The sequence below is a fragment of the Leptopilina boulardi genome, unplaced genomic scaffold (assembly GCF_019393585.1).
Source record: "Leptopilina boulardi isolate dan_hultmark-lab unplaced genomic scaffold, ZJU_Lbou_2.1 LbouV2_94, whole genome shotgun sequence".
Lineage (NCBI taxonomy): Eukaryota > Metazoa > Arthropoda > Insecta > Hymenoptera > Figitidae > Leptopilina > Leptopilina boulardi.
The window spans coordinates 59364-83895 of NW_026138043.1; the positions used below are offsets into that span (position 1 = coordinate 59364).

The window sequence follows — 24532 nt, forward strand, 5'->3', positions numbered from 1 at the left end:
TAAAAAATGTAATCAATATTTATATATGTGTGTGTATATGTATGTATGTATGTATGTATATGTAATGTTTTTTCGTTTAAAAGACGAAATTACATTAGATTAAACGAAGTTATCAGCTAATTTCTTCTTACGTAAGATTCCATCACAGTAAGATTAAGGAGAATCTGCAAGGATTGCGATTTCCAATGTAAGTCAAATCCCCAATTAAAGTCGGATTTCCCAACAAATTTATCTATCAATTATTCATTTATCTACGGGTAGCGGTTTGTTTTGTAACTTAGAGTCATTTGTTACACGTAAAAACGTTGTTCAAATTTTCATTGACTAATCGCTTACTTTTTGAAAGAAATTTTTTTTTGAATTTTCTCCTGAAATTCTGATAAAAATTTTATTATTTTTGGCAAAGCATTGACACATTAATTTTTAAATGGGTAAAATATACCCAGATAGCACAAAAGCTTAAAACGGTGAGCTGTAAGAGGATTTTTCTTCAAATTCCATGCATAAAAGATATAGGATTGTAACCCAAAGGAAATAAAATATTAGGTTTCTAAACTTGAAGAAAAAACATTTGTTTATATATTAGGGTCAGTTGGGGTAAATAGGGACAAGAGGTTTTGGAGCTTAATTTACAGTTTTAAAATTAAGTTCAACGTCAATATTTTAACGTCAGATCACCTGCAAGAGGTTTAGAGTATTGCCAAGCTTTTATCTTGACAATTGGCAGCAAGATAATTCAAGTAATCGCTCAATGCATAAAAACTTGAAAATCAAAGTCAAACTGTTTCAGTATTTTGTCGAGCATTTCAAAGAAAACAGACTTAAAAACCATACCAAAATTTTTTCTTATTCCTTATGACTCCTATAACAGAAATTCACTTGAATTTTTGATTTTTGTCAATTTGGTTAATAATGACAAGCTGTCCCCATTTACCCCAAATTTTATGAAAATTTCTAAATTTTGGTATAGATGGGAACAGACAGTTTCATGCGTTTAAAGCTTATCTAAATTTTTTTCTGATGCATAAAATTAATTCTGGGAACATAAATAACAACTTAAAAAAAATAAACCCACAAATATTACCTTTTAAAGGAAGAAACTTACGTAATTTGTGAAAAATAGCGATTTTCCCCCAATTTACCCCAAACGACCCTATAAAGTTTCAGTTATTTTCTAATTTCTAATATAAAAGTACCTATTTTGTCAATTTCAAAGCAATTAATGTAATTCATTAAAAAAATTTACAAATAATATTTGTTGCTTTCAATTAGGTACAAAGAAAAAGTAATAGTAATATAAATTTATCAATTTAAAACGAAAATTTATAAGTAAAAGTAATAATATACTTTAAAAACATGAAATATTATTAAAAAACAGTTCTTTAAAATAATGTACTAAAAATACTTTAGATTATAAAAATTAAATATTACTTACTTGCAGTCTAATAATATTATTTAAGTAAATTTAAAATAGAATTTTAAAAATTGTTACATTTAAACAATTGTACAATATGAATTATTATTAGTAATTAATTAATTAAATAGAATTTATTTTATAATAAAAATTAAATATATTATATGGGTGATTCTCGCTGAACATTACATTCGCTTGTCCTCATGTTTCTCTCAATATTTATAATTATTAATGAAATTGTCAAAGCATATTTCACTAGTTTATTACTTTTTCTACAAATTTTAGAAGAAACAATTGTATATTTTAATAATTTACAGGCTAGCCACGAAAGACTGATTTTAAAATTCCATTTTCCTAGGTTTTCCAGTCCATTTTCAACAAAATTCCAGACCCAAGTAATAGATCTATTTTAATGAATTTTTAGCCACTTACGCCAAAAAATACAAAATATTTCAATTAAATTAATAATAAAATATTCTGTAAATTAATTTCTTGCAAGAAACCGCAAAATGAAATCATTCAAATTTAAAATAATGATTTTTTTCCATATTTCCATGCCAACAAGATCGAATTTTTATTTCACCAGATTTTATAAAGTAAAATTCATAATAAATGGAGTTTTCTTAACGAAGAATTTTTGTTTTATTGATTTTTTATTCAATGAAATTTCTATTTATCTGATTTTTCATATATCTACTTTAGAGAATTTTTGATTAACAAAATTTATATGTAACGGAATTTCCACTTATTTTAATTCTTATTGAGCAGAACTTTTATTTAGCCAAATTTTTATTTCAACTAATTTTTAATTTATTAATAGATAGAATTCGCTTACATAAAAATACTCTTTATGAAATAAAAATTCAATTGGATTAGGCTTCGGATCGATTTTAAGGCACAAAAGAGTCATAATTTAACTGAGAAAAATTTTCAACGTCTTTAGATTTAAAAAAATTCAAAATTTTTTTTCTGAACCATTTTCAAGTTTTATTTATTTGTTTATTAATTTAAAATAAATTTATAGAATTTTTTCAGATTTTCTATAAAATTTTTGAGTTGAAATTGTCACAAACTTTGAAAATTAGTTTTATAAAAACTTATATTTAAGGTCAATTCCTGGGAAATTGTTGAGTCAAATAATGAAAATAATTTTTAAGTTAGTAGAATTTTCAATATTTTAACTCATAAAAATTGTAAACAGGTATCTAACGCAAAAATAAAATTTTTTAAATTATTCAAAACTAATTTTTTTGTTTATGTCTTTTTTAGCATCTAAAAGTTCAAAAAAAATCGATCAGTTATTTTTTACACTCTAAAACCAAAATAAATCTCATTTTATCTGAAAAGAGTCGCATTCATTGAAAAAAGGCAAAAAAGTAGTACAATTCATTGAATTAGTATCAATTTATTAATTCCACTTTATAAAATTTTGCTGAATAAAAATAAATTGAAGTATAAAATTCGTTTCACTGGAAATTGGAACTAGGTACATAATGAAACTACTGAAATAATAAGATTTAACCCTTTGAGGACCAAATTATTTCTTAAAAAATCACGATTTTTAAACAAGTTTTTCAGCGAAACTAATTAAGGTTTTTTGTCTTAGAACCAAAGTTTTAGAATTAGAAATTTATTAAATTAAATGAAAATCATTGGTCTAACATTTAATTTTAAAAAATTATGCTTAAGATAACAAAAAAATGTTTATGTTGCCTGAAACCAACACTTGTCCACAAAGGGTGAAAAACTTCATGTTGATTTCAACTTTAAGCATTTAAAACCGAAAAGTTGTAATGCAAACTAAAAAGTTTAAATTTTTCGATTCACATACTCAGGCCTCGAATTGACTTTAAGGCACAAAAAAAATCGTTTCAGTCGATTTATATTGAAAAAGTCGATTTTTTTTATTTTAACAAAATTTAATTGATTAATAAATATTTTACTTTAAATAACTAATGTTATTAGATATTAAATTCATTTTTATTAATTCTGTAATGAGAATAATTCTATTAAAATATTACCAAGAAAATTTATTTCGAGTATTTCAGAATCAAACTAATTGTAAGACAAATTTTCAAAATTTTATTTAAGTAAAACAAGTTTCTAAAAAAAATACTTAAAGTTTCATTTTTATAATTATTTTAAATCTGATTTAAGCAATTTATTTGAATTCAAAATTTTGTCATAGTTTTTTGGTTTTGATGGTCAATAAAATTTCAGGCAATACTTAATCAAGTTTTACAGATTTTTAAGTAATAAAATTCTGAAAGAGTTAAAGTTGAAATTCTTAGAAATAATTGAATTTTAAACGATTTACAATTTTGATTTTTGAAATTAATTGAACTTCAAGTGATTTTTAATTAAAATTTTTTGAAGATTTCACTAAAAAATGTTTTAGAACTTGCAGACAAAAATACAATAATTTGAAAACATTTTAAGCGAAAAATGGTATCAGATAGTTGAATTTTCGAAGAATATTATAAAAATTATTAGAAATAATTGAATTTCAGTTATAATTGAAAGTATTAAATTTCAAAAAATTGTAGATAGAAAAATTTTAGAAATAAATAAATTTTAGAAGCTTTTAAATTGAAATTTTTGAGAATAATTGAATTTCAAAAGATTATGTTAATTTTCAGACAATAATTATAATAAGAGAAAATTTTAGTGATTTCTGTTAATGAAGAATTTATTAAAAATCACATAAAAAAATTAAATTCCAAAAATTTTTTAATTGAAAAATGCTTTCAGATAATTGAATTTTCGAAGAATATTATAAGAATCATTAAAAATAAATAATTAAAAAAATTTTTTAATAATTTATATCTATTAATTTTTAGTTTTTAAATTTTTAAAATATACAATTGTTTCTTCTAAGATTTCTTCTATTAAATTCTATTTAATTAATTAATTACTAATAATAATTCTTATTGTACAATTGTTTAAATGTAACAATTTTTAAAATTCTATTTTAAATTTACTTATATAATATTATTAGAATGCAAATAAGTAATATTTAATTTTTATAATCTAAAGTATTTTTAGTACATTATTTCAAAGAACTTTTTTTCAATAATATTTCATGTTTTTAAAGTATATTATTACTTTTACTTATAAATTTTTGCTTTAAATTGATAAATTTGTATTACTATTACTTTTTCTTTGTACCTAATTGAAAGCAACAAATATTATTTGTAAATTTTTTTAATGAATTACATTAATTGCTTTGAAATTGACAAAATAGGTACTCTTATATTAGAAATTTTATATATTCTTTTTTAAATGAAACTTGATTAATGTTATTAATACCTATTTGCTTTCTTGAATGATAAAATAACTGAAACTTTATATATTAATTTATTAATAATACAAATTTTTTATTAAATTAAATTTTAATATTTCAAATAAAGTGAGGACATTTATAATTTGCAAGAAGTTTCCACTGGAAACATGCGAACTTTCCAAGAGAAACCACTTGATTGGTCAAAATAATTAGTGCGCGATAATTTAAAAATATGTCATTCAACTTAATAATACTTAAATATTATAATATATTATTTTCCTTTGTTATTAATAAAAAATTTATAAAAAAGAAAAATAAACATAATTACAACTGTAGGTAGTGTTCTTTATTTACTCTCCCTACAATGGTAGGGTTCGAGACACCTGCTTACAATCAACTAACTTATTCTCTAAATACATATTTCTTAACCTATGATCTTATTCTACTTAAACTAACGCAAATAACGCAAATCTAAAAACCACCAAGAGCCCGGGTTCCGTTTCCCGTTCCAGTATTATAAATGCCCATTTCGGCTTCATCAAATTAAGCGCTACACTAAACGATTATAATTATGGTCCCATATTCTCACTCTTCCTTATCATTCTCCACAAACTTTACTTCATTCATCCTCTCTCTCAATCTCTCTAACTCTTTCATCCATCTTTTTCCCTGCCCATTCTCACACAGAATCCAGCACACCTTCTCATCCACACCTTTTTCTTCCGTCTCACCCCTTGCACACCTCTCTAACACATGACCCCATTCTTCCTTTTCATACCCACATACTCTACACAACATCTCGTTCTCACTCATCCAATATTTACACTCATTCATACCCTCTCCCATTCTAAATCTTAGCACCCTATTCCATTCACTCTCTTTCCTTGCTTTCCTTAGGTACTCTGGCTCCTCACGCCCCCTTACCATTTTATACCATCTGTTGTATTGCGAACCCAGAATCTTTCCCCACCTTTCTTCCTTATCTCTCACAATCCATCCATCCACCCTATTCTCTTCGCTCGCTCTTCCCACATTTCCAACCTTCAAAGCACTCCATCTTCCCTTCTCCCAACCATTCATATTCTTCTCTCCCACTCTCTCTTCCTCTTTTATCAATTTCCAACACGTTTGCGCCAAACTACTTCCTCTTCCTTGCCTCAATTTTTCCTCCCATCCCCATGCTCGCTTTCTCTGCTTCACCACTAATTTTTCTCTCCCTAATTCTTCTCGCAACATGTATCCTGGGCAATTCCAACTCACTCCCATTGTCCATCTAAGGTACCTCTCCTGCATTCTCTCTATCCTCAATATCTCTTTCCATCCCCATATTTCCACACCATAACTCTAAACAGACCACACTAACACATCAAACAACCATACTCTCCTTCTCCAGTCATTCAAAATTTTCTTTTCCCTATACCCCAAACCTGTCCCATTACCTTACTCGCTCGCTCTATTCTTCTATTAATATTCAAATCAAGCTTCCCGTTGTATTTAAACCAATAACCCAAGTAACAAAATTTATCCACCTCTTCCATTCTTAAACCATTCATCTTCCACACTTCTTCACTACCTGCTCTTTTATTCCTAAACCTCATCACCTTTGTTTTTGCCACATTCACACTTAAATCTTTCTCTCTCGCATACAACTCAAACTCACTTAAAAGTAACCTCATACCACTTTCGCACTCTGCCAACAACACCAAATCATCCGCATATGCCAACGAAAACAATCTCCCCTTGCCCAGGATCACGCCTCCTTTACCTCTCCTTGCCAGCTTCTCCTCCAAGTCTGCAATCAACAGGTTAAACAAAATCGGACTCATAGGACACCCCTGCTTTAACCCCCTCCCCAGCCAGAATACCTCTCCCATTTTTCCTCCCACTTTTACCCTTTCCTTCGTGTCTACGTAACATTCTTTAATCCTCTCTACTAACTTCATCCTCTATCCCTAGATTCCTTAATACCCTCCACAGCAAACCCCTGTTTACCGACGGAAAGGCTGCCTTAAAGTCGACGAACGTTGCAATCAGCTTTCCATTTGGCTTTCCCAAGTTCCTGGTGACCAGATGGTTCAGAACATAAATGTTATCCATTGTACCCATACCTGACCTAAACCCCGTTTGATTATGCGGAATACAACCTAGCTGTTCTACCCTGGCTTCCAATCTCTTCCTTAGTATTTCCGAGATATGCCTCGGTAATCATCTACCTTTTTTCCTTCCCCCTTTTTCACAATTGGCACGATTACACCTGTCCTCCACTCTTCCGGCCAGCCTTCCCCTCTCCAAACCCTGTTTAAAATTTCCAATAATTCCTCTTTTACTACCTTCCCTCCGTATTTTAACCCCTCCCCTTCCATACCGTCTAAACCCGCTGCTTTTCCCCTTTTTATCCTGTTTAACGCGTCCTGCATTTCCTCCATCGTAATTTCCCCTTCCCCCTCGTTGCCTAATTTTTTCCTGCCTTCCCCTCTTACTCTGCTCCTTGATCTACCACTCAAATTCTGAAAATGGTCTGTCCACTCTTCCATCTTAATCTCGCCGCTTATCTCCCCTTTTCTCTTTCTTTCTCTATTAATGATGTCCCACTCCCTGTCTTCTTTTATAGCCTTCTCTACCTCTTCTGTATATCTTTCTTTTTTACAACTGTAGGTAGTGAAAAATATTGTTTTTGAAGAAATTTTTTGATGATTTTTTTTTAAATTCATGATTTACAAATTGTAATTTTTTTAAATTACCATTTCAGTGACCTTTTAAGGAAGTTCTCTCGCAAACAGAAATGACGAAGAGTTAATTATCAAACTTGATAAACTGATAGATAATGGTTTAAAGAAGATGTAGTTAAATTTTTAGAGGTCTAGGTGGATTTTGACAAAAGATATAAATAATTTTCTCTTTTCACATTTAACACGGGTTCTTACGGGAAATTGAATTTTTTGGTCTGAAATCTCAAATTGTGAAAAATCTGACGAAAAGATATTACTGGAACTTTATATACATAAAGTTTAATAGCCAATGTTCACTTACTTTTAATAAAATTGATCAGACCTGGCTTAGGAGACTCACAATTAATTATTTTGTCTAAAAAAACACCGTATTTTGACAATCAGAAATTACTTAGCACAACGCTTGGCAACGTTGCGTCTTGTAGGTTAGGTATAGAAAAAGCGCGAAATTTGAAAGTAATATAAGTAGTATATACATATAATAGTATATTCTTCAAAGATTCATAATAATGAATAATAATTTGAATTTGCTTATAAAAAATTAAGATTTTAAAAATAATAAATTATTATTATTATTATTTAACGAAAATAAATCAAACAATAGCAGACGACACGAAACGGAAGGGGGGAAATATAATCCAACGTTGCCAAGCGTTGAGCTAGTACTACGTGATACAAATGAAAACTTAAATGGTCATTGATTTGACTGACGTTGGAGGGGGAGAACTTCCTTAATAGCTGAAAAATTTCCTTTCACTAACTTCACATTATAATTAACAACTTATCAAAAATTTAAATTATTTATCTAAAAAGTTTATAAAATGGAGACCTTAAATAAAATGCATTGATAAAGTATTTTATCAACAGATTATAATCAATTATAAGCAAATTAGGATGTAGTACCATAAAGATGAATATAATTTAAAAATAAATAAGCAGAAAATTATTAGTGCAAGAGAGATTATAGCGTAAATCACTCTCTCTTATTTCATATTCATAAATTTTTTCTCTATATTTTGAATCGATATGGGATAAAAAAAGCAAGAAGAAATCAAATCATTTTTTGAAATGAAATGAATAAAATGAAAATTGAAAAAGGAACAGAAGCAACGAAGACGGCCGCTTGCGCCTGTCGGTGGCGCTAGTTTTTAAAAATAAAAGCACTAATGAAATAGCGAACTGCTATTTCAAGATTATTATTTATTTTTAAAGAAATTAAACTTTGATAATTATTTATTTAATAAATTTCTGGTAAATCTTTTCTAAACTTTTCCAATTTTAACTTTGCGGTACTTTCTTCCTATAGGTATATATAATTTTCTACTAGTAATTAAAAACAATTACCATGTAACAGAGGCCAACTCAAATATAACCGGGAAAAATGTTGGGTTATTGATTGAAACATTTGTTTATTATCAAACTTCATAGGACGAATTTCAATTGTTATCCTGTTCGTGTGATTGTCTGTCAAAATTGAACGCGCTGGCAACAAAAATTTATTATCTTTTCATTAAGTAAAAATTTCTTTCAACTCTTTCAAAAATATGCCAGCAGTTAAAGGACAAGGAAAGGCGCGTATTTTGAATACAAAAAAACAACACGAAGTTCCAAAAAAAGAATCTCTTCATCGTCGTCCGCGTGGTAAAAAACGGACGAATATTTTGCATCGCGTACAGTCACGAAATACAACTGACGTTAATAATTTTATTTACGAACTTCTAGGTAAGCAAGAAAATATACGTTTCTTCAAAATACTAATAACAATTCGTCTGCTATATTAAAGAAAAATTATTCATCACTTGTCATAAAATATAACATTTTTTTATTTCAATGTAAAAGTAATATTTTTCTGAATGAGATTGTACAAAATTAAATTTTCAATTACTATTTTAAGCTATTAAAATAATTTTTTTTTGAAGTTTATAAAATATTTTTAATTTGAAATAAAATGAGAATATTTATTTTCAATATTTTTCATGAAAATAATATAATTACTAAAATCAATGATACATTAATTTAGGGAATTTAGCAGCACTTAGTAACAATCAACGTCACTCGAAGTCAAAACATTTTAAAGTTCCAGGAGTAAAAATAAAAAGGTAAAAATAAAAAGAATTAATTTAAAAAGTAAATTATTTTTTCTAAACATTATAAAAAGCATTTTCCCATCAAATTTCATGTTAATTTTTTCATTTAGGTTATTATTATTATTTTAAAAGTAAATTTTCTATAAAAATTTGTTTCATAATAACATAAATAATTGTATATTGTATTTTATATCTTTTTAATTGTAGTTTTAGATAAAAAAAAATTTCTAATTTTTAAAATTTTAACAGACAAGGGCGAGCACGAAATAATAACAAGACAAACAATAGCCAAAAAATAAGGAAACTCTCGTTTGCTCCATCTGAATCGCCTTCAAGATTAAGTAATTACAGTGTCATGTCAGAGACAATGGATTCTGCGACATCGAAAGCTAGCTCTGTTTACAATTACAATGACTCTAGAGCGATCGATTCTGATTCACAGGAACCTGTGGATTCGAAGAAAGGAATAAAAGAACTTATGAGACGAAAATCTTTAGTGGAATTAATTAACAATTACATAAAAACTGGCATAAAAGAAGGTAATGTTTTTGTTAACAAAAATTTTTAATGTTATTTTTTTCTAATTTAAAAAAAATTTTTTTTTAATTTTTTGAATTTTTAATTTATTTCATTATTTATTTATCAAATGTTTTATAAAATATCTAGCGAACAATGAAATAATTACCAAATTATTTAAAGATTTTATAAAAAAAAATTATATTTTATAAAATTAGACTGAAAAAAAATTATTTGATTCAAATAATCGGTTACTTATAAATATTTATTTCCTCCAAATAATTTCTTTCTGAATTAAATAAACTGTATTTGAACAAATAATTTCTGCATTTGAAACAAATACCATTTAATTGGCTGAAATAATAATTAATTAATACCAGGCCTCGGATTACACTACTTTTTACATTTTTCTTCAACATTTTTAAACAAATTATGTCTTTTTTAATATATAATGCAGATATCCTTAAAATCTTCTTTACTTCAATTATTTAACAAATTTTTAACAAAATTTTTTAATAATAATAATAATGAAATTCTTCACAAATTCAATTATTTTAAACTGTTTTTCAATTAAAAATTTTATAAAATTTAATATTTGTTTACATTTTAAAAAAAATCAGCAAACAAAATTATCAAAAATTTCAATTTAAAACCTTTTAAAATTTAATTATTTTTTAAAATTTTCCATTTAAAACTTTCTGAAACTTAATAATTTCAATTATAACTCTTTCGATATTCAATTATTTTTAATGATTTTTATAATATTCTTCAAAAATTCAATTATTTGAAAGCAATTTTTCAATTAAAAACTTTTGAAATTGAATTTTTATCTTTAATTTCTAATAAATTCATCATCAATTTCAAAAATCTGAATTGTAAATCTTTGAAAATACAGTTACTATTAAAAAAATATTATTTTAAATTATTTCATAAATTCTTTTCAATTCTATAAAATTTAATTATTGTCTGAAATTTCACAAAATCTTTTGTAATTTAATTATTTCTAAAAATTTCAACTAGGGTCAGTTGGGGTAAATGGTGACAAAATCGCTATTTTTCACAAATTACGTAAGTTTCTTCCTTTAAAAGGTATAATATTTGAGGGTTTATTTTTTTTAAGTTGTTATTTACATTCCCAGGATTAATTTTATGCAGCAGAAAAAAATTTAGATAAGCTTTAAACGCATGAAACTGCCTGTTCCCATTTACCCCAAGATTTAGAAAATTTCATAAAATTTGGGGTAAATGGGGACAGCATAGTTTCTAAGAAAGTTTCATGAAAAAAGTTTCCTCAAGTATATTACTGTATTGAGGGATGAAAAAACTTGAAAAAAATTTGTAGTAAATATATAATAGTTAAACCAATTGAAATTTTTTTATTTTTTTTTATTTCAGTATTTTGTCTCGCATTTGAAAGAAAACAGACTTAAAAATCATACCAAATTTTTTTCTTATTCCTTATGACTCCTATAACAGAAATTCACTTGAATTTTTGATTTTTGTCAATTTGGTTAATAATGACAAGCTGTCCCCATTTACCCCAAAAATTTGAAAACTCAGGGTAAATGGGGACAGCTTGTCATTATTAACCAAATTGACAAAAATCAAAAATTCAAGTGAATTTCTGTTATAGGAGTCATAAGGAATAAGAAAAAAATTTGGTATGATTTTTAAGTCTGTTTTCTTTGAAATGCTCGACAAAATACTGAAACAGTTTGACTTTGATTTTCAAGTTGTTATGCATTGAGCGATAACTTTTTTTATCTTGCTGCCAATTGTCAAGATAAAAGTTAGGCAATACTCAAAACCTCTTGCAGGTGATCTGAGGTTAAAATACTGACGTTGAACTTAACTTTAAAACTGTAAATTAAGCTCCAAAACCTCTTGTCCCCATTTACCCAAACTGACCCTATAATTCTTCCAAAGTTCAATTATTTTTAATAATTTTAATATTTCTTAAAAAATTTAATTATTTAAAAAAGTTTCAAATAAAAACTAAAATTGAATATTGTTTCCAGAATTTTTCTTTTAGAAATTTGTTCTACTTAATTAAAAAAGAGAAATTAATTAAATGGATTTAATGTCTAATAACATTAGTTATGTAAAGTGAAATACTTATTAACTAATTAAATTTAATTAAAAATAAAAAAATCGACTTTTTCGACTTTTTTTGGAATTTAAATTGACTGAAACGACTTTTTTTGCTCCTTAAAGTCGATCTGAGGCCAGTAATACAAATAAATATTTATTTCATAATAGTCAATTAACTGATTAATTGAATCAAATAATTTTTCTTCAGTGTATACTGAAAAAATTTAAAGAATAATGCTGTCTTCATGAGAGAGAGAGCAACGCTCTCTATCGAGGGTTAACTGTTGCTCGAATAAGGGCGAGCAGCTGCTCTTTGGCGAGTAGCTGTTGTCCTTTTTTTAGGGGCACTTGTCAAAATCAGTCAAAGTACAGTACTTTCTCGACAAAAGGAGTAGCAGTTCGCTTTTTTGAGGATAGCAGCTCTCATTGTGGTGAAGTAAGCTGACCTCTCGCGTAAAAGACAACAACTCTCTCTACAAAGACAGCAGTGTTCCTTTAATTTTTTCAGTGATATACAACTAAAAAATTTTCTAATAATATTAAATAATATTTTAGAAACAACAAAAATAATTTTATTTAATAGTAAAAATATTGAATGCACATTATAAAATAAATTCATAAATTTGAATTAAAACAATGTAGATATGAAAAAGGAGAAACGCTACATAAAGAAAGCTCTTTCTTTTGGAGTAAATGCAGGTTACCTGAGACCTCTCGATAATTCAGGTCATTTACTTGAAGTTTCGTCGAAATTGCCGGGCATTATGTTCAATGGTATAAGAGATAATGTGGATGAACGGAAGCGTCGAAAGAATATGCGACGAGGCATTGTAAGTTTCGACGATTACAACGTGAAATCAGCGAAGAAACGAGCAACAACCAAAAAAGAAATCGAAAAACGTCACAAAGAAACCAACACAAATATTTCGAAAAAAAGAGAAAGATCCATATCGAATATAAATCAATCCACTTCAAAAATTGCAAATAAAAGAAATGACAAGAATATACCACCAAAAAAGAAAACCAAAATTGCTAGACAATCAAGACCGGCAATGTGAGTTTTGCATTTTGTTTCTAATTCAAAAAAGTTCAGTAATGAATTTTAAAAATCAATTATTCGTCAGAATTTCTCATACAATATTTAAAAATTAATTAATTTTCAACGTTAAATCGTTTTCTACTTCTAATGTAATTAAAATAAGTTTCTGAAAATATTAGACCAGAAAAAAAACTTTTTTGTTAAAGTTTAATTGAAATTGAAGTTAGCTAAAATTAATTTATTTAAAATTAATTTAATTAATTAAATTTTTATTATAATTAAAGTTTAATTGAAATTTGTGGTTGTCTTAAAGAAAAAAAAAATTTTTCTTGTAATCCTGATGAAAAATTTAAAAACGAAAAATAGGTTTTTCTCATCTTGGAATGTGGTATTTAAAAATAATTTTTGTTTAAAAAAAATTGTTATTTTAATTTGTTTTTTAAATTATGTATATTAGGTATATAATTTAAAAATAATTTAAAATAACAATTTTTTTTAAACAAAAATTATTTTTAAGTAGGTACCACATTCCAAGATGAGAAAAACCTATTTTTTGTTTTTAAATTTGTCAATTATCTCGAGAATTTTTTTTTATTTAAGACAGCTGAAAATTTCAAAATTGTTTATAACAATTTTTGTTGTAAATTTTTCAGAAACTCATTTTGATCACATTAAGACGAAAAAACTATTTAACATTGAAAATTAAATTTGTTAATTTTAGGTGATCCGTTTAAGAAATTCTTACCCATTTTATCTTATATTACAAATTTAACACTAAATTTTAACAGTAAATTAAAAATAAATAATTCAATAAAAAAATAAAGAAAAACCACAATAAATGAATATAATATAATATTTGCAATATTTATAATCGTATAAAATAAATCATCAGCTATGAATACGCCTTGTGGTCCAAAAATTAAATTTAGTTTGTGGTTAATTTTAAATATTATTAAATTACATTTTCGAACCTCAGACATAACAAAGTTTACTTGCTTTCAGCAATTGAAAGATGTAATATGATAATGTTTTTTTTTGTCAGACGAAGTTCAAAGAGAATGCGAAGACGTCGAAGTCAAACACCTTGGAGAAAATCTAATTTATTTGAGAAAGACGACGATTCACCGCATGATAATGGAGAAAATGATAAGGAAAAAGAGCACGACAATAAAAATGATAATGAATCAAATAATTCGACAACAGATGCAATGGAAAATAGAAAATCAGCTACAACTATTTTCCGAAAAGATGATTCAAAAAATTATCATCAAAATAATAGCGCACATGGAAGTAATGATAATTTTTCAGCGGAAATTCAACCATCAATTGAAAGTACTCAAGAAGGCGATAAACAATAACAGAATTATTTTTTCAAAATTTATATTATTTATTTATTAACTTTTTAGAATTTTTATTTTTTCTATTTTAAATTTTAATAAATGGAAATTTTAAATTCATATGTTTCTTTTTTAGTTTTACTGAAACCAGTATTTAGTTATTTTTCATCGATTTAAGTTGTTTTAAAGGAAAAATTTAAAAAATTTGTTGAGAATCAATAAAATTCTGATAAATTGTAAAATACGAAAAAAAATTAATTCCTTTATTTTACTAATAAATAGAACAGGAAAAATTACAGTTTACAAAAAATTTTGATAATTATTTAACTAAATTATTGTTCTTAATTAATTTTTTTTACAAAACCCACTTTAAAAATTGCAGTTTTTTAAAATAATTTTTCCATTCAAAACACGGGAGTAAAAAATAAAAATAAATTTTGAATAATAGTCTATTGATTATTTAAAAAAATTATTGTTTGCTAATAATTAACTTTTTGCAACAAACAATGCAATAAATGTTCAAAAAATTATTTTACTTAAAAACAATTTTTCGATTTTCTATATTTTTCCTCCACATATTTTGAAAATTTTTTCATTTATAAAATATAGGTTGAAAATTTTTCGAATTGTTATTAGATTTATCTTCGAAACAGAAAAAAACCAAAAGCAATATTTCTTTGCATTTTTCGGTTATTTTTTTCTACTATTAATTTAATTCATATGCAAAAACAATGGTATGTTTTTGTAAGTAATAGAAATTTAATAATTAATTAAAACTATAAACAGTATGAATTTTTAAAACTTTATACACCATCAAACCTTATATGTTATATTAAATTTTAAGAGTTAAAATCAAAATTCGAAGCCCGATCGTATAAACTAATTATTAATTTTTTTTCACAATCCACTTAGAAAGATAAAAGTTTTTTTCTAATTTTTCAAATTAAAATACTCTTTGAGTATTATAAAATAAATGAAAATTAATTAAATTCTATTTTCGCCAGTGTACTGATATAGAAAAATTCTATTATTATTGTCCGAAATTTTTTTAAATCTTTCGAAAAATATTTTCCGTTTTCCTGTGAAAAAAGTTTTTTTCCTGACAATTTTGTTAATATTATTAAATATTTAGGAAAAAATATTTTACCTCGTCTACATAAGAAGAATTTATTATTATTTTATCAGAATAAATTACGAAATTTTTTTCGTATACGTTATTGATGAAAATTAAAAATACTCCAATACGAAATAAAATAGTAATTGTAAAATTTGAAAATATATTTCAATATCAATCTTTGAAAAATTAACAAATTAACTCAACAAAATTCTTATAAATTGAAATTCTTTAAACAATATGTAGAAATTCTAATAAATAATTATGTTATTAAAATATATTTTAAGTTTTATTTTATAGTGGTTCATTATTACATTTTATTATCATTAACGTAAAGAAAAATATTTTTTAACCTTTTTGATTGTATTCATACAAAAAAAAGAAAAACACAACACTAGGAAGAATTTAATTTGTTTTAAGTTTCACGTTTATTATGTCTAACTGCAAAATTTTTTAAATCTAAAGATAAATATTCCACTAAAAATTTGAATTTCAAATTTGACATAAAATTTAAATTTGGTAGTCAATTTTTTAATAGCAGGCTTAGAGGAACTTGAAGTTGTTAAAAGTTTTCAGCTGTTTCTTTTTATACACAAAATGTCATTTTCATAAAATTATTCCAGAAATTTTATCATCCCATTCAGAATATTAAAAGAGCAAAATTAAGTGAAGTGATTATATTCAAACATTAAATTTCAAGTGCAACAGTGATCCTAATTTTTCTATGAATAATTAAAATTAAAATTAAAGTAAAATTAAAAATTCAAAAATGGCTCCACATCGAACATGCCCTGGATGTTCCAAACAATTATCAAATGATAAAAGTATGACGAACAAATAAATAAACGTTAACAACTATTTCTAAAATAATTAAAAAAATTTTTTGTTGTCAATATTATTTTTATACAACAATTTTATTAATAAAAAAAAAAAAAAAAAAAAAAAAAATTCCGAAACAAAAATAAAATCAATGTGAAATAAATATTATAGAATGAAGTAAGTGAAGGTTATCTTTTAATGTGATGGATAAATAGAAAATTCTTATTTTCAGAACGAAAAGGATTATCAAATGATGCAGAAATTACTTCCAAAAGTCAGGAAAAAAAAGGTGAAGTGAAATCAGATACAAATGGAAATTCAAATCGAAAGGAAAAAAATTTAGCATCAGAAAAACATGCAAATAAAGCACGGCATTCAGAATCTAATCAGTCAATGGAAGAATGTGACTCTCATGACGAAGATTCAGATAATTGTGAATATGAAGACATCTCCGAAACTAGCAGTACGGCATCAAAAAATGAATCACAATCTGATTCTATGGGTAAATTAATTAATTATCTCTTATTTAATCAATTTATTATCTCTTTTATCAAAATAATTGTTACAATATCTATTTAAAATTTTCATATTTAAATAATTAAATAAAAAAAATTTAATATTTGTTTATAATTGAAAAAAAGAAATTTAATCTTTTTATTATCATTTTAAATTATAACAGTTCTAAAAATAGTTATTTCTGATAAACAGGTAAAATTGAACAAAATATACGAATTGCAACTGACGTAGTGGAAATTGTAGGAAGAAAACGAAAATATGAACCTTTAGATTCTCGTAAATCGTTGAGAAATGATCAAGTTCAAGACAAGAAAAAACCAAGACGTTCCAAAGGACGCAAAAGGAGGCGAAGCAGAAGTCGTAGGAGAAGTGAAAACAGTCGACATTCCAAGTAATTAAAAATATTATTTTTTCTCAAATATCAAATAAATTTTTATATTTTTATAAAACATAGAGAAGGTACATTATATTTTTCTCGTTTTTTTTTTAAACTAATATTTGTATACAAAGAAGTTAATTTTTTCCTATTTTATTGTTTAAAATTTTTTTAAAAGCAAGTAATTAGAGAAACTTAAATGACGTGTTTTTATTTATCCAATTTATTATATTAATTTTTTTTATTCATAATTTAATTAATAGCGGTGGAGATTCTGAGGAAATGGGAGATGACGAATCTGAAAACAAAAACAATAATAAGGATAATCAAAAAAATAAACAGAAAAGAAGAAAAATTGATGAAGTTGAGAAGGAAACTTCAAGTCATTCTAATTCAGTTGCACCCATTAAGGAACAAAAAGAAAAATATAAAGAGGATCTCATCACTGACTATGAATCTTCAGATGAAGAATATAATCCAAATGACTGAATTTCATTTAAAATAATCTTCTATTGAAATTTTTTTGTATTTGTCTAAATTAATTTTGAAGTCCATTTTTTAGAAGAAAAATATCATCTCAAAAGTCTAAAAGTATTGATTGTGATTTTGAACAATTTACTTTCTTACGATCAATTAAAGTGAATTTATTGTAGATTTATATTGATTGTACAATGTCAAGTAAAGAATAAAAGTATTTTCATGTGGAGCATTATTTTCGAAAAATAATTCTTTTTTTAATTTTTCAAAAAGTTTATTTATTTCTCCAAATTATAAGTTAAATTGTCCACTTTGTTATGAGGTTTGTGGATATGAGAAACAGATATTTCTTTAAAAAATTATTTCTCACCACTTTTTAGGTTAAAAACAATTTTGTGATTTTCACGTTCAAAAACCCGAAAATGAATTTTTTTTTAAGTCAATCATTCTGTCTCATAAAATAATCGTCAATACTATTTTTAACCTTCATTATTTTTGTAATTTATAAGCCAAAAGGTTAAAAAATAGTAATTCAAATTCTTCTTCTACATTGAAAAAAAGATTTATTTGATTCAAATAATTTGTTAGTGGACGATTATTATTAAATTAGAAATTAATAGAATTTATTTCACATACTGAAATTATTGTATTAAATATAGATTATTTAATTCAGCTAGAAAATAATTAGGTTCAAGTAAATATTTATTTGATAATAGTCAAGTAACCGATTATTTAATAATCAAATAATTTTTTTTTAGTTTAATGATAAAAATTATTTTAAAAATTTAGTATTAGAAAAATTGAAATGAATAATAATATTCAATTACAAATTTTTAAATACTTATATTAAATTTTAAGAATAAAAAATAAATGCATACACTTCTAACCACAAATATTTAATTCCTAACTTAATTTTACAAACTAACTATTATTAACCCTTTCACGCTAATGGGACATACATATATGTCCCACCTACCAAAATCTCAATAACTTTAACAAACAAGTTGAAAATTATGTTCCTTTCATGACCATTTAGTTTCATCATCATGATAAACACTTATATTATTATATAGTTTAAAAAAAAATTCAAAATTTCAATTTTTTGTTAAAAATAAAAATATCGATCAAGTACATAGATAGGAAAAAGTTATTTCAAAAAATACAAAAAACAAATTTTTTCAAAAATTTAAAAAAATAATTTAATCTATAGCTTTTAGTAAAATATAAACTTTATATAGGTTTATTGATTTGTTTTAATGCAAGAAATAAGTTTTTTTTTACCAAACAGAATTAAATTTACAATAAAAAAAAATTTTTTGACAAATAATAAATTTTTCAAATTTTGAAAAAATTGTGAAAAAAAATATTGTAGATAAGTATATTGGGAAATCCTCGTGTCAGATTTTAGGCATTAATGACTGCAATAAACCTACAACATTTCAGGACAATCCATTAAAACGTGTTGGAAATAATTTGTACACTACATTTTGTGACATAGACACACATAGATCTGGAATTTTTTTTTAAACTTCAAATATATGCATTCTAGATAAAAATGAGCTCATAAACCCCATTTTTGAAAAATCGAAAATCGTCATGAATTCAAATCCGGTAAAAAGGTAAATTTTTAATTCCAAATATAATTGTAAATTATGAATTCCGTTGAAGAGAAAGCATTTATGATATTTTTTAATTCCAATTAATTCCTTCCGAAATGGGCGACGTTGAAAAGTTTCTATTCCAAAAAAGTTTAATTTTGTTTGCAGAATTCATTTCGATTTGTTTTCAATATCATTTAATTCTTTTTCAATTTAATTTTAAGAGTTTCTTTTTGTTTCAATATACTTTTAAGTTTACGTGTCAAAATTAATGTTTCTTTAAAATCAAATTTAGCTCATTTTCTTTAAGAAGGATAGTTCGCTGGGTTAGTGGAAAAAAAGGACACGTCATAGCTAAATCAAACGGACGTGTCCTTTTTTTTCCACTAACCCAACGAGTTATTTCCAAATATATCAGGGACATTCCACGCCAACACGGACAGAGCTCTAAACAAAAATGGCTTTACGGATGGGCGTTTTTTTAAAAAAAATTCATTTTTGATTCCAATAGAGCTGTCAAAAGTCAATTCATTATTATGTTAAAAATACAAAGTTAATTGCAACTTAAGACGATAAATTGGTTATTTATGTAATTTTCTGATACTAAATCTATTGCATAAGTAATATCAGCATATTTTCATTTTTTTAAAAACTATAAAAAATTATATGTGGTAGAAATGAAATTTTTTTAAATTTCTTATAATTTATCAGTGACCTCAAAAACCTTCATATAGAAAGCTTCAAGCAAAAAAACGAATTTTTGAACTTCTTCTAAAATTTTTGTCTGTCATTTTGGATCCGCCATTTTGAATTTCAAAAAATAACTTCAGATTCATCATCAGCGACGTTAAAAACCTTCATATAGAAAGTTTCAAGCAAAAAAATGAATTTTCGAACTTCTTTTAAAAATTTTATCCGCCATATTGGATTCGCCATTTTGAAGTTTTGAAAAAAAAACTTTAGATTCTTAGCGACCCTAAAAACTGTTAAAGAAAGAGTTTTAGAATTATATACCTCGTTTTTAGCTTTTAATTCGTAAAAGTATTTAAAAATTTTTGAACTTTTTGACACTTTTGACAGATTTAATTAAAACTTTTTAATCAGGGTTTTTAGCAGTCTGATTGTTTTTTTTTAAATTCAATGTAACGGATCCAATATAGTAAAAAAAAATTTTTTTTTTTTAATTGATCCAATTGATATGATATAAAACATTCGTGAATTTTATTCCCTACTATACAAACTCAATAAAAATTATTCATTCAGATTTCATTGATTTTTTTCTCAAGTGTAGACGTATAGAATTTTAAATAATAACATAACACCGGCTCATTAAGTTATACGAACATGTACGTTTGCGCACCACGTGGATTCGAAAACATATCATCACAAGGATTCTCGAATAGGGGTAGAAGAAAGAGAGAAAGAGTATGGAGAGAAATGTTGAGAGAGAGAGAGAGAAAGAGAGAAATATCGTCGAGACGCCAATGGAGGAGAGAAAGACCGTCGTTCTGTCAGTCGGCTCGCGGCACCGCGACGCAACGCGTGTTACTCTGCGATTAAAATTTTTTTCCGAAAAGCTTTTATTCATACAATATATAGATGTATATGTGAAATTCAAAAAATTTAATTTTTAACATTTTTCTGAATATGTGAATTCTTTTTTTTTTGTTTATTAATGCAGTGTTTTCACGAATTTCAAGATAACCCTTTTTTTATTTATTATTTTGCATGTACTAACCCTTATGTTCGGGAAAAAACATGATTTATTTCTTCAAGGCGTATTCCTCGGTAAGTTAATTATGAAAAATTAGGTTAAATTTTGTTTTTTATTATAGATGGAAAAAAAATATTTATCTAAAGCAGCGAAAGGTTTCACTAGAATAGCGAAAGATTTAACTGGAACAAGCAAAACTTTTCCTATACCTTGAGTAAAACGTTTCGCTGTTCCAGATAAATCTTTTTTTCCGTGTACATAATTTTGAGATGATTGTAATGATCATTGTACTATATTTAAATTTTTATAAAATTTACTTTATTATTCATTGTAAAAAAAAATTATTTGATTTAAATAATCAGTTACTTGACTATTGTCAAATAAATATATTTACTTGAACCAAATAATTTTTATTTGAAATTTTGAATTAAATAAACTGTATTTTAACCAATAATTTCTGTATTTGAAACAAATATCATCTCAAATAATAATTTTTTGATAAAAATAAATATTTATTTGATAATAGTTAAGTAACCAATTATTTGAATCAAATAAATTTTTTTCAGTGTTACAAACGTAATTTAAAATTTTTTAAAAACATCAAACAAAATTTTTTCGCATAAGTAAATTAAATTTTATAGTTTTCTTAAGGATCATTTCATACAATACACAAATTTTATAAATTAATTATTTACTTATTTATTAGTAGATGGGACAAGCCCTTTCGTACATGAGTACCCAAAAAACTATAAAATAACATTACACAGCTCATAACAGAATATTTTACAATAAAAAAATTTATATAGACTTATAATAATAAAAATTATATATAAATATAATTAAATTAACAAATATTGTAATTATTTAATTATCGACTTTTTACATTATAGATCTTGTAGGAATTAATGAAAACTAATAAAAAATTTTATCGGTAACAAGTAATTGAATTTATTACACACATTGTGACTAGATTTATACAAGAAATTTAAAAATTATATAGAATTTTCTGAAATTATAAATTTTTTAATTAAGAAAAAATTAATTTTTTTATTAAGTTTTTTTTTCTTTTTTAACTGTATTTATTTATTTTGTATACATTGAAAATAAATTGTACAATTTGAAAAACAGTTTTAATATTTTTTGGTGATACCTCAATAATAAGTGTATATTGTGGTCATATATGCCGTCTGGCCAAAACCGCATTTTTCTACTTAAGAGCCTTAATCAATCTTTACTACTGTGGCTGACAGTGATGAGATTTTTCCACTCCTTCTATAGCAATAATTTTATTTACTTTCGACAATAAAAAAAATCAATAAGTTACTTTTACCAAGTTAAATTTCCTTTCTGTCAGTTCCCATGACTTTGTACATTGAGTCACGGTTAAGGACGTTTGGACACTTCCACTCTTCAATCGACTTCGCTTCCTAGTCGTAAAATTTTTATTTTATTTGTCGTACATTTTCTCTTTATAATTTAGAAAAAAGTTTTTTTTTTACTGTAATTCTATAGCCAATATTAGAGGTGATAAATATTCTTTTATTATTATTATTATTATTATTATTATTATTTATGAATTTTTTTAATATTATTTTATTTATATTAAAGTACCCTAATGTTATAAATAATACGAAAACATAATAAGTAAAAAATTAAAAAATAAAACTGAATTATCTTAATTCAAGTGCCTAATTAAATAAGTTGACCATGAGTTTTAAATACAATCGTAGAATCGATTCTTTTAAATAAACAAGAATAAATTCAGGGACGTGAAAAAAAATTCAAAAAAATTTAATTTGGATTTTATTAGAATCGTATAAATAACAAGGGCAAAGAAAATAAATTATTTGCTTTTAGAAACAATAATATAATAATTTTCAGTCAATTTAATAATGAGCGCCGAAATGATAAATAATTTTTTATTAAATTAGTCTAAATAATAATTAATTTAATTCAGCTGATGAAGGGTCAGTTGGGGTAAATGGGGACAAAATCGCTATTTTTCACAAATTACGTAAATTTCTTCCTTTAAAAGGTAATATTTGCGGGTTTATTTTTTTTAAGTTGTTATTTACATTCCCAGGATTAATTTTATGCAGCAGAAAAAAATTTAGATAAGCTTTAAACGCATGAAACTGCCTGTCTCCATTTACCCCAAGATTTAGAAAATTTCATAAAATTTGGGGTAAATGGGGACAGCATAGTTTCTAAGAAAGTTTTAAGAAAAAAATTTCCTTTAGTATATTACTGTATTAAGGGATGAAAAAACTTGAAAAAAATTTGTAGTAGATATATAATAGTTGAGCCAGTTGAAATTTTTTTATTTTTTTTTATTTCAGTACTTTGTCTCGCATTTGAAAAAAAACAGACTTAAAAATCATACCAAATGTTTTTCTTATTCCTTATGACTCCCATAACAGAAATTCACTTGAATTTTTGATTTTTGTTAATTTGGTTAGTAATGACAAGCTGTCCCCATTTACCCCAAAAAATTTGAAAACTCAGGGTAAATGGGGACAGCTTGTCATTATTAACCAAATTGATAAAAATCCAAAATTCAAATGAATTTCTGTTATAGAAGTCATAAGAAATAAGAAAAAATTTTGGTATGATTTTTAAGTCTGTTTTCTTTGAAATGCTCGACAAAATACTGAAACAGTTTGACTTTGATTTTCAAGTTTTTATGGATTGAGCGATAACTTTTTTTATCTTGCTGCCAATTGTCAAGATAAAAGCTTGGCAATACTCTAAACCTCTTGCTGGTGATCTGAGGTTAAAATATTGACGTTGAACTTAATTTTAAAACTGTAAATTAAGCTCCAAAAACTCTTGTCCCCATTTACCCCAACTGACCCTATTCATTTAATATAGATATAAGGTATATATAAATAATTTTATAATTCTAAAATAAGAATCGTATATGTATTCAATATATTCATTTATAGAGAATAAATTTTAAAATGTAACCATAATCACTAAATTAATAAAAACAAATAAACTATACATATTTACTAATAGTATATTATGTGGCAAGCACGTAAAGTAATACTTTTTAGGTGAGGATGTAATTTTCAGTACGAGCTGTCGTTAGTGCGACTAAGTGAGATGAAGACGAGCCGAAAGCAAGTCAAGTCGAACCGAAGTCGCACAGACAGTGAGTATTGAAATCATCCGAACCTAAAAATTACTACGTGCGAGCCACATACGCTATTTTTTTCGCCATTGTTATGAAAAAGTGAAACAATTTTAAAGAAATATATATATATATATAATATATTATATATATTATATATTATTACAAAAATTATGCAAAAATTAACAACTGCCTAAAAAAGACTTTATAGGGCAGTTTACTGCCTAAAAAAGACTTTATAAGGCAGTTTACTGCCTAAAAAAGACTTTATAGGGCAGTTTTCTGCCTA

General features: G+C 25.2%; 3 protein-coding genes across 3 annotated transcripts in view; all 3 read left to right on the plus strand.

Moving 5' to 3' along the window:
• The first annotated feature begins 8882 nt into the window (after window positions 1-8882).
• Window positions 8883-14616, plus strand: LOC127290883 (homeobox protein 2-like). Its single transcript, XM_051319706.1, has 5 exons — window positions 8883-9148; window positions 9447-9525; window positions 9763-10052; window positions 12763-13174; window positions 14202-14616. Exons 1-5 carry the CDS (start codon window positions 8971-8973, stop codon window positions 14515-14517), a joined length of 1275 nt encoding a protein of 424 aa, XP_051175663.1. The 5' UTR covers window positions 8883-8970; the 3' UTR covers window positions 14518-14616.
• Window positions 14617-16172: 1556 nt separating this feature from the next.
• On the plus strand, window positions 16173-18033 carry LOC127290884 (uncharacterized protein DDB_G0283697-like). The gene is made up of 4 exons (XM_051319708.1): window positions 16173-16434; window positions 16662-16931; window positions 17138-17336; window positions 17585-18033. The coding sequence occupies exons 1-4, from the start codon at window positions 16380-16382 to the stop codon at window positions 17808-17810; spliced, it is 750 nt and encodes a 249-aa protein (XP_051175665.1). The 5' UTR covers window positions 16173-16379; the 3' UTR covers window positions 17811-18033.
• Window positions 18034-20921: 2888 nt separating this feature from the next.
• Window positions 20922-24532, plus strand: part of LOC127290888 (uncharacterized) — a 209587-nt gene continuing 205976 nt past the window's right edge. Inside the window, exon 1 of the mRNA XM_051319712.1 lies at window positions 20922-21184. The gene's annotated coding sequence lies outside the window, so the exon portion shown is untranslated. The remainder of the gene's footprint in view (window positions 21185-24532) is intronic.